At 46.6% G+C, this 11,500-nt stretch overlaps 1 protein-coding gene across 1 annotated transcript in view; it reads left to right on the top strand.

Annotated features, from left to right (window-relative positions):
* Nucleotides 1-11,500, top strand: part of SLCO3A1 (solute carrier organic anion transporter family member 3A1) — a 134,092-nt gene that overhangs the window by 100,615 nt on the left and 21,977 nt on the right. Inside the window, exons 3-4 of the mRNA XM_017805191.1 lie at nt 3,008-3,106; nt 6,011-6,274. Coding sequence (XP_017660680.1) covers nt 3,008-3,106; nt 6,011-6,274 — 363 coding nt within the window. The remainder of the gene's footprint in view (nt 1-3,007; nt 3,107-6,010; nt 6,275-11,500) is intronic.

Raw genomic sequence — 11,500 nt, 5'->3', positions numbered from 1 at the left:
AATCAGGGAACCAAATATCTACTGCCTCTGGAGTGCAGGTCATGCAAGGTCTCACGTAAACCTGCCCTGTGGGGCCCAGAGCTGGCCACTCCTGGAGTGTGGGTGCCCCAGATCAGCTGTCTGATGGCCACACAGTCCTTTTACTCACACACAGGTCTCATCAGGGCAGTGGCACAGCAGCTCAGCAGCCCCCTTGGTTCCTTGTGCATGTGGGAACCCACTGCAGCCCAGGGTGCTTTGAAGGGCCATCCCTGTGGATGTGAACCCTCAGACAGCTCTGGGTGCTGGATACCAGGATCTGGGCTGACGATCTGGGTCTGGGAAAGAGGAGGTGCTCAGATGTGCCTGAACTTTCCTTTCCTTTATACATTCTAGGGCGGAGAAATAAGAGCAAAGCAATGTCGGGAGTCCTGAAGTCCAAGGGCTCTTCATCCATGGGCTCTGTTTGTCACTGCCCCAACCGATGTGTCCTTATGTGCTTGACCATAATTATGTAGAAATTCATAACTAATCTTCAGCCATCAAAGATTAACCTGCTTTTTGATTGCTGGCTTGTTCATCACAGTAGTAGCCATGGCCATCTCTGCTAGATGCTGTCTGTTTAAGTTCTTTGACTAAAAACTTAGCAGTTTTAGAACAGTTCTAAAACCTGTGATTTCCTGCTTGCAGACAGGGAAAGGGCACAACCTGATTGTGCATGTGGCAAATACGTGGGTGATGACAGTGCCCCATTGTCATTGCCATCCTCCCAGGGGCTCTGGGACCCCCAGGAACACCGTCATGTCGGGGGAGCCGGGGTGAGCAGCACTGTCACCCAGCCTGCTCCACGTGGCACTTGTGGGCTGAATGACAAACACTAATGCCATCTAGTGACCAAAAAAAAGGTGACAATTTTTTTTTTTTTTTTGTTATTTTGGTTTGGATATTTTATAAAATGCCATTGTAAATCTTGTAGCCCCAAGTGAGGCTGCCCTTGGGGGCTGGGAAGGAGGGAAATGATGCTGGGTGTGCTGGGAAAAAAAAAAATCCCTTTTTATCTTCTCTCTCCAGCTCTTCCCTCATTTCACATTCCACGAAGTTCTTCTGCATGTAACCAGGGACTGGAATCTCCCACATAAGGCTTTATAGATACCCAAGGGAACAAGGCACAGGCTTCCTAACCAGCTCTGATGCTCAAGGAGCACAAATTCCCTAATTTACTACTGGATTATGGGGCACAAACCCAACACCCCAGGACAAGGTGACTGCAGATGGCTGGTTCACTACTGACATGGACATCATGGGCAGACTCTAGGGACTAATTTAAGCTGGCAGCACGGCTGCCACACAGTGCCATTGCTGCAGCTTTGAGCTTGGCTGAAATAGGGCAGGGGATGGCAGCTCTTGCTGCTGCACTGACAGTGACTCCTTACTGTGGCTCATACAACCTGTCACTTTTTTTCCTTCCAGCACCTTTGTTTCCCCCTCTTGCTGCTGTAGGTGATGAGAGCCATGAAGGCATTAACACGCTGGGTTTCTGTGTGAGCAGCTGGCTGGAGGCACTGCTGCTTTGTACCTAGTTACTAATCCAGCCAGGTCCCAGTGCCAACAACCTGGAGGAATTAATTTGCACCCTGCATTTTAAAAATGAAGGTGCAGTTGTTTCTGACCATACCAGCTTATTCTGCTTGACTGAGCCATCACCAGCAGATGTGGTTTGCCTTGTGTAGGGCTGGTGGTCTCCTGGGAATATTTTGCAGTTCTGATAATTTCTCCAGCTCCTGAGAAATGCACAGAGAAAGAACTTGGGAATTAAAAGTTTCCAGATAAGGAAACTGAGGGCTGAGATAGCTGAGATGAAGTGCATTATGGATGCACTGAGATACCAGGCAGCACCCCCGGAGAGATTTGGAGGGAGATGTGGGATGTACCCCGAAGGAGAGTGAGAAAAGCACCCAGATGCAGATAAGCTCCTTCATGGGCCGTTTCTGAAGTGCAGTGACACCAAGACTGGTGCCAGCACAGGCTGCCCCCCTCGCCAGGCACAGGGATCCATCAGCACTGTCTTGTCCCAGAGGGAACAAGCAGGCTCGTGCTCTGCACTGACCAGACCTTGTCTCTGCTTCCTTCAGAAAGCTATTTACAAGGGTCCTTGGGGATTTTCTGTTGTTTTTCCTAGATGTTGTTATTATCCCAAATGTGAAGGTATCAAATATGTTCTTATTGTCTAATTTACAAATGTTTTGTGTTATTTTTGCTGCTTCTGTTTCTGGATTATCCTTGTGTCCCCCTGCCTTTCTGCCCTGGATAATTAAGAGCTGGCAGTGTGCCTGTAACATTCCTGTTTCAAGGCCAAAATGGGAGTGAGAATAAATGCTTCTAAATACTGTATTGAAGCAAATAACTAATTTACTCATAATAGCTCTTCTTTTGGCATTACGGTGGTAATTTCATGCAGGTTTTGCAGGGGGAGTGAGCAGTTGTAAGAGGCTGGAAGAGCCATGTGCCTTGGGGAATATTTGCCATGTGGGTATCATGGGGAGAAGGGATTCATGGATTTGGAAAAGTGCTCCTACTTCTGTAAAGGGACTTTATCTAGCCAGCTGTGACAATGCTCATTTCATAGATTTGCTGGCCCTAAAGTCTGAAACTTCTGCCTACCAGGAGTTTAGCCGGAGGTGGCAAAGGCAAAGATTTCCCCATGGAAGGCAGGTCTGCTTTATCTCATGCTTTTGGGTAAGACAGACACCTTTTAGAGTAGCCAGCTGACCAAAACACAGCATTATGTCCACACTGTCTCCTCAGCTCAATAGAAATCCATAAGCGTTATCACACCTCCATCTGTTCTTTTTTCTGAAGAGATATGGAAGAGCGGAAGACATTTAAGGTGCTCTTTTGCCTGAAGCACTCAATACAGAGACATAGCCCTATCTATTTGGCATCCTGCATCTTGCAGGAGACAAGCAGAACCACTTGCAATGAATAACCAGTGCCTAGTATTAATTTTTTCTTTTCTCTCTCCTTGTAGGGATCCTGTTTACGATGCTGGTATTTGGACCAGCCTGTGGATTTATATTGGGCTCCTTCTGTACCAAAATCTATGTGGATGCTGTCTTCATTGACACAAGTAAGGAGAAATGGGTTTGATTTCAAATTGAATACACTAAAGTTGTGCCAGGAGGATGTTGATGCTCACAAGCAGGAAACTCCCTGTTGTTCCATCTTGAGTGCCTCCTGCATGTATGGGTGTCACTTTTAGAGGGGTTTTATGACTGGGATTCAAAAGTTTTCAGCTCTGTTCTGATAAACAGGTTTGTAGTCATTAAAAATTGTTCTCTTCCTTTGGTTTTTCTGCGGTGAGATGAGGTTCACCCAGCTCTTAGAGGACACCTTGAAATATCACTGTGGCAGGGCAGACAGCTACCCATGCACATAGTCATGCCAGGGGAGCTGTGTCCAGCGCACGGGATGAAATCTGGAGAGCTGCCACCCCAGAACCTGTGGGAACCATCCAGGTTCTGGTGGAGCTACACCAGTAAGACCCATGCCCAGCACCTTCTGCCAATGACCCTGCTTCAGTCCCACAGTATTATTCCTTCTTCCTAAAGCTGTGCTAATTATTGCTCACCTTGACTGCACTTGGGTTAAATCAGATTGTTTGTAAATTGACTTTTTGTTCATTAAGACAAGTATCTGCAAATTCTTTTGCTCGTACCTGCACTATGTGTTCTTTGCCATGAGAGGGCACTATATAACAGGCAGTTCTCGACTGCTCCCTCAGCCCTCTGGCTGCAAACCTGATGCTTTTCTTTTCCCTCAGTTATTCAGACGCTTTTTCACAGCTCTGTCGAATCCTCCAGACCCTTCTGCACGGGTATTGTCCCCTTTGAGGGTGCATTTCAGCTCTGTGATATTGCAAATATATGATCACAGAACTCAGAACAGAATTGTGCAAATCTGAGAAAGAGCTTTTCTTTTCTGCCTTTTCTTGGTCTCACATATACATGGCAGCTGAAGAAATCTAAATAATATCAAATGAAAAAGAAGTCTCTTCTTTTGATGGCTGAGACTTTTGGCTGCAGTTTGATTCAAACACCACTGGCCCCTTTTCATTCTTTGGCTTTAACAAAGCCTCTTTTGGTTCTGTAGGCAGAGAAGCTTGTTTGAACCCTGTTAGATATTTGACCATTAAGTATAATTTACACTAAAATATGAATGTACAGAAGAAAATATTTCCTCTCCCAGGAGGTGAAGTTGTGGAACTCCTCACCATGAAGTGTTAAAAATTTACAAATGGATTCAAAAACAACGGGACAAGTTTATAGAAGAAAAAATGAACATGATAAAATCTAGCTTATAAAGCCCCCGAGCCACAAATCACAAGAATAATATCAAGTATATGCTGACTTTATTCTTGTGGACTTTCTGGGCAGCTGCAGCTGGTTACCATCAGAGCAAGATGCTGGCCTAGCTAAAAAGTTAATTTGATGTCTTCTGGTCATTTTTCATACGAGACATTGCTCCGTATTTACACCTCAAAAAGCACCAGAAAAATATGGAGCCACAGAGGAGAGTAGTGGAGTGTTTATCACTGAGAACACAGAGGGGCTGTGGCTCAGCCACCTACAGGGTGGTTGTAGTGCTTTCCAGCTGCAGGTCCAGCTGGCATTGGCCATGGTCCATTGCTGCCATGCGAAGGCTGGGGAACACATGGCCTCTTGTCTATTTTTGTATGGGAGCTTCCATGTTGCAGCTGGATCTGCTTTGCAGCTCAAGGTGGCACGAGGTTGAGCCTCATCCTGCTCCCTGTTTTGGGCAGGTGTGGGATGCCAGGGTATGCTGATGTACTGGCCTCCATACAGGAGCTATTTTAGGAAGGGAATATGAAGAACACCTTGATTTACCTGGCTCTTCGCAGTGCTGTGTTCCCAAGATCGTGAAAAAAATGCACTTCAGGCAGGAGAAAATAATAGCAGAAGAATCCAGTCCCTCCACAACACTATTTTTCAAACTTTATCTGTATTTGAGAGCTACATGTTATTTTCCCTTAGGAGAAAAGAGTTTCCTTCTATCTCTGCTTGAGAGACAACTTGATTGCCTCACTTGAGACAGATTTTTCAGAGTGGCAGTAACCAGACAGACATCATGAACAGAGGAGCTTGTTATTCCAGCCATGTGGACTTGGGTCTCCCCCAGGAGTCAGCTCAGGCACTGGGCACCCTTGTGGCTGTGGCAGCGAGGCACAGCGAGTTGGGGACACAGCTTTTTGTGTGCTGCTGTTTATTTTTGTTCCCCTAAACTGACTCCAGACCCTTCTTTTGCCTTATCTCTGCTGAGTGATGGTCTACAGGATACTCTTGCCTTTTACTTTGCTTTTCTTCATTTTCTGATTAGTTCTCTACATTCCCGAGCCCATTTGATACAGCGGGTGAGTTTCTTTTTCAATATTTAGGATTGTTTCACCCTCCACAGGTGCCCCTAAAGCCCATCTAAATGCCCATCTGTCTTTTGCTGAAAAGGGCTGTGAATTCAAAGCTGGGAGAGTCATTGACCTCCTGGGAAAAAGGAGTAGACCAGGATGGAGATGCGACGTCCTTGTCTGCGCTCCTGGTGCTCTGTGCAGATCCGTAGGTGTGTCAGCTGTGTGTGCACAGGTGACACGCTGAGACAGGCATGTCCAAAACCTTGGTGCCAGCACAGGGGACACTGATGTGTGTATGGTATTTTCCTAGAGCTGGCAGAGCCAAGACACTGGAGAGAAGCTCTGATTAGAGGGTGTTGCAGAAGCTGGATGTACCATCCAGATAGAAAAGGTGATGGGAGCTTGTCCTAAGGATCTCTTGGACCTGGAGGTCATTACACAGTGGTGGCTCACACAATACAGGTGTGGGGTGGACTGCAGGCCCCCACCTTGTGTCTTGTATCCCTTAACAGCCAACCAAGCCCCCAGCAACTGTCTTCCTACAGCATCGTCACCCTGTTGTCTTCCCCTCCCCGTGGCCAAGCCGCTGACCCATGTGTGCCCTCGCAGGTAAGCTGGACATAACCCCGGACGACCCTCGGTGGATCGGTGCGTGGTGGGGAGGCTTCCTGCTGTGTGGTGCCTTACTCTTCTTCTCGTCCCTGCCGATGTTCGGGTTCCCGCAGTCGCTGCCCCCGCGGCCGGAGCACGCCGGGGAGAGCGAGCAGGCCATGCTTCCCGAGCGGGAATACGAGAGGCCCAAGCCGAGCAACGGGGTCCTGCGGCACCCGCTGGATGGGGAGAGCAGCACGACCTGCTTCCAGCAGCTGCGAGGTGAGGCACTGGCTCTCGTCCTGTTTTCCGTGGGGATCAGCAACAGGTTAACAGCTGGTTGGGTTTATAATTGGTCACTGATATTTGGGCTGTCTACCTCTATCTCCGAAATTCAAAAAAAAATTTGCTATCCTGAAATTTCAGTCCCTCGCTTGTAATTATCTCTGGCATTGTCCTCATTTGAAAGAGAGACCTTGTTCCACTTGAAAGCTTTGTGGTTTTTTTTTTTTACTGCAAAGCTACAGAAATGCACGATAGTCCTGTGGAGTTGATAAAAAAATGAAGGGGAATACAGTTGCCAGAGCAATTTGTGATCTTCTCTCCAGTCTACTGTCCTGCTCCCCTCTGCGTCCCGAAGTGGAGAGTGAGCCAGAAAGGGCAATAAAAAGAAATTGGGAGCTCCCAGCATCTGAGCTACAGATTAGTTCAATCCCAGATACAAAGCAATCAGTGCTGGGCATCACCACAGCTCTTAAACTGGAATGGGGAAGAGGTAGATATCAGCCCAGAATAGCAGCAATATGACAGGGCAGAGCATCACTTGTAGCAAATTAGAGAGAAAATCCCACATCATGTCCTGCAGTGATAGAAATGGAGCTGACTAATTAAAGTCAACTGAGGATCCAGCATTTCGTGGGAGAGTGTGGGCAGATCTCCTTTCTGTAGGCTGCACTAGAAAATCCTTCATCTGAAAGGGTGGTTCTGTAGCACTGGTGGCTGCTTCCCGCTCCCTGTCGCTGTGGCAGAGCGGGTTTCATTACTGCCTGATGTGTTTAGATAAACTGGGAGTGAAATGAGGTACAGGTGGGAAGGAAGAAGAGACTTTGGGGAAAAAACTATTTTCTAAACATAAAAGTGCCTTGAATAGTTGATGTAGTTGTTCATTAATGGAAGGTCAAAGATGTGAAATTTTGACTTGTTGAGAACATTCAGAAGAAAGGTAAAGGGATAAATTGTTTGAAACTTTGTCAGTAAAATTAATTTCTTTGTCCTTTCATCCTTGTTGCAAGGATTTTCTCTATTTTGAGGAATGGGCTTTTCCCATGGTATGTCCATGTGGATAATTCTGTGTCTTTTGTTGTGTATACACCAGAGTGTCTGCTTCTGGCCACTGAGCTTTTGGAGTGGGCACTGGAAATTTTTGCAGGTCTTCATATACAAGAAGGAAAGTATGACATATCCCTGCTGCATGGAGGGGCAGCAGTTCAGCCTGAGGATGGTGCTGAGCATCTTGCGCACAGGGAGGCCATAGCGGGGTTCATTGAGCATCTGTTGCTCATTGAAGTAGAGAAATTAAGCTGCCACATCCATATGCTTCAAGTATTGATTACATCAGAAGGCACTACAGTCTTCCACATTAGTACTCTCGTTGCAGGTAACCCCATTTTGGATCTGTCAGTATTGGAGGAGTGTCTTTGTAGATGGACTTTGAAATATAATTTATATCACATCAAATAAGACAAGGAATGACCTTTTTAGTTATTCCTTTGAGGCTGTCACAGATGACACGGTGTTGGTAGCTGACACTTCCTCTAAGTCCCTTGCCACCATTGTCACAGTTGGAATGTGGTCAAGAGTCTTGTTCCTAAAGTGACTGCCTGGAAATGTTCAGACACCTTCCATAAGGGAAGGCAAACACACCTCATCATTCCTGATGAACGGTGTTTCAGGTGATGGTTTAATCTTTCTGTGGATATACATTATTTTGCTAGCACATGAAATATCTATATGCATTCCTGTGTGGCGGGACCTAATATCCTTAATCTATTTGTGAATTGCATGTATTTTCCTTTGGGGAAAGTTAGACTGTTTAGTCTTTTTCCTAGGATAGGAAGGATTCTTATTTATATACAGAGGCTAAAAATATGTTTGTGCATGCATAGTCATGTCTTCTGTCCTAATATGGGCCTTGGGCTTTACATGAATTTGGGATGCTGAACAGAATCATAGAATCACAAAATGACATGAGTTGGAAGGGACCTTAAAGATCATCTAGTTCCAACCCCACTGCCATGGGCAGGGACACCTTTCACTAGACCAGGTTGCTCAGAGCTACATCCAACCTGGCCTGAAACACTTCCAGGGATGGGACATCCAGAGCTTCTCTGGGCAACAGCAGAGGATTTACCTGTGCATGGGTTTGGGGGTGGAGATGCTCATTGGAGTTAGTATGGCCATAACTTACTTCATTTCTATCAAGCATTGTGTCTGTAGCTTGTCCTGGGTGGGGCTGTGCCTGCTGTAAGTCGGTGTCTGAATGGAGGTGTGGATTGTCCATCTCTTGGGCAAGTGTGGGGAGGAAGAGTTGTTTCTTTGGACTGATTGTGTGAATACCCCTTGTATCAACAAAGCATCCTTAGGGGTTTAGAGGCTGCATCTCCTTTTGGGCTATTGAAGGGGTTTTATTGCTTTTTTCCATATTTTTTCCAAGCCTTGCAGTGACTGCCACAAGAGGGAGGACATGGTAGGAGAGGGTGCAGGGTGGTGTCAGCTGGGGACATGCACGAGCCGGGTCACGGCTGTCAGCCAGTGACACGTGGGAGGATGCTCGAGACACTACAAGATCTGCTGAAAGTCAGTGAGATGCAGGGCTGGCTGAGATTCCTTGGCTTTCTCTAGCCTTAGCACGCAGAAAACTCTAGGACTTATATAAAAAGAACTCTCTCAAAGTATCGATCTTTTACATCTCTCTCAAGGTCTAAGCAGGAGGGAGGGACCAGCTTTGGGGGAAGCCATAGCATCTCTTCCTGTGGGGTATTTTCATGCCAGGGAAAGTAGCATCCTTAAGAAGAGCTTCAAACTTGAAAGAAAAGTGGTGCCTTTGAACAGCACAAGGTGAAGAGGCAATCAAAGGCAGTGGAGGCGGCGGGGGGCTGCCACGGCTGCTCTGCACAGGGGCTCTGCAGCTTGGGCAGGAAAGCTTTGGGACGGTCCTGGGAGCTGCTTCCCGTTGTTGAATTGGCATGTGAATGCTGCACTGCTTTGCCTGACTAGTATTTCAGTTAAGCAAAGCAAATCCATCTGGGAGCTCAGTGAAGTGAAGGATTAATAGCAGGGAAAGGATGGATAAATGCTGCCATTGCTCTCTGCTCTTGCCTGGCAGCCTGGAAGGGTTGTTCCAGCCCTGGACTCCTTGTGTGGTCTGTGAAAGCACTTCAGGCATGAGCTCTGGTAGTCCTTGCTCTCCTGGGAACCACAGCTTTGCTTTCCTACCTCTGGTCTGCCTTGGGGACCTCTCTGCTGTTTGGGGTCGGAGATGATGCTCGGTGTCAGGGCACCTGTGCCCTCTGCTTGTGTAAGTCCAACATCTGCCCTCTTACTCGGTGTTAACATGCTGCCTCTAACCCACCACCTGTTCTACAACGTGCTTGGAAATATTTTGTTAAAATCCTTTCTTTTCATACAGAAATGTCATGTCTACTGAATTGAGCGGTCAGTTCTGATGACATTTGATTTCAGAATGCTTCCTTGGCTTGATCTTTAACACCCCTGAAATGTTCTACTCTAAATACATTTTGTTTTGCAATTATTTAAACCAGAAATTTGTTACATTCTGCCTGTCTGTCTAGCAAGAGAGATTAAAACCCTAAAAGGATTGAAATTGATATGGAATACTTCAGGTTTCAAGAGAGAAGCTCATTTGCAAGGAATTAAAAGAAAGCTCACTGTGGAATTAAATGCATTTCAAAACTGCAGATTCCCTAGATTTGGAAACATTTTGGTTTCTCTTCAGCTTCGTTTTGAAGAGTGTAGGAGAGCTGGGATGTACAGCTGACAGCTGTCTTGTCTTCTGTTCAGTTCCTTCCTGCTCTGTGTACCAAGCTGCTGAATACCTAGGGAGGGAGCTGCTCTGAATCCAGGATTTCTCTCCCAAAAAGTGCTCTCTGGGAGCAGACATGTAGTGCTGGGCCAGAGGCTCCCAGCTGTGCAGGGAGGGCCTGGGCCATGGAGAGCCTGTAGTCCTCTGTGAGAGTTCACAGGACTGGGTGGGATAAAGGGTAACAGGAGCAGTTTAAACTTGTGACTAATGAGTGATAGTGGCAACCTTTTGGAAAGGGCTCCCTCTGTGCCTTCCTTCAGTGATGAGTCTTTGGCCCAGATCTAGGCAGGTACCAAGATTTTAATGCCTTCTTGGATTTGGATCTTGTCCCTCTACCAATACCTAAAAAGCTTGCTGAGAAATCCAAGGCCTAGGTGAGAGGGTGGTGGGTGATCATAAAACACATCAGGTCCCATCAGTCTCCGAGTTTCCTTTGGCTTGCTTTTCATGAGGGTGTGGGCATTGTTGTCTGGTCCTTCTGGGCTGTTTCCAAGCCAGCATCCTTGTTTTCAGCACCTTTGATTAATTCAGAAAGGCCTTCAGCCTGCACGCCTTGGGACCAAAGGCATGTCTCTGAAAAGATACCATGCCTTGCCATGACCTCTGTGTCTCAGGTGAGGCAGGTTTATGTCCTCCTCTGAAGTGGAGCAAAGGTGGTTGCTGGAGGCAGGTTGATGGACTATAAGGATCTGCTTTCCAGGGTTACTGCTGCTTCAAGCTTGCATCTTGTCAGGAAGGCTTTTTGACATAGGTGTCATCCTTTTCCTTCATATGCTTCATGATAACAATTTTGCCTAGGCCACGTGGACTTCAGCATGTCAAACTGACCTGAGATACTTTCAGCACCTCTTGCCTTACTCAATCTTCTCTTCTACAGGAGCTACCTCTTTCCAGAATGTATTTTTGTCTTGTTGCCTATGCTATTTTGCTTCATCCCTTTTCCTCAAGTCAGGTGGAGATTTTGCCTTTTGTTTTGTATTCAGACCTGAGGCTTGCTGTTGACACTGGTAGTAGAAAGTTGTATTTTGGCTCAATGCTACATTTTGCCATTCTGTCACTGCACTGTCCTATGTGGACTGGGCTGTAAACCTCTCTCTAATTTATTACTTTGCTTTCTGTGTTCCTCATCTTTACTGCAAATTGAAAACACGTCTCTGTAGGGTGCTCCAACCAGAAACAGGGGCCTTGGTGATTGTAATGTTCCAAACAATTCATTTCAAGCACCAACGTGATGATTATAGTTTGTCGTTTCTGGAGAGTAGTTAAACCTCATGTAATGAGGTTGCCAATTATCCCTGGTACTCCCCGATGTGCAGTGACAAATCAGAGCTACTTGGTGCACATAAGTGTGTGTGTGTTTGTCAAGCCCGTGGCCTGTCACCCACAGCAGCCCCACTGTGGGAGAC

This window comes from Lepidothrix coronata, unplaced genomic scaffold (genome assembly GCF_001604755.1).
Source record: "Lepidothrix coronata isolate B3197 unplaced genomic scaffold, Lepidothrix_coronata-1.0 Scaffold11, whole genome shotgun sequence".
NCBI classification, from domain to species: Eukaryota; Metazoa; Chordata; class Aves; order Passeriformes; family Pipridae; genus Lepidothrix; species Lepidothrix coronata.
This window is presented reverse-complemented; position numbering and strand designations above follow the sequence as displayed.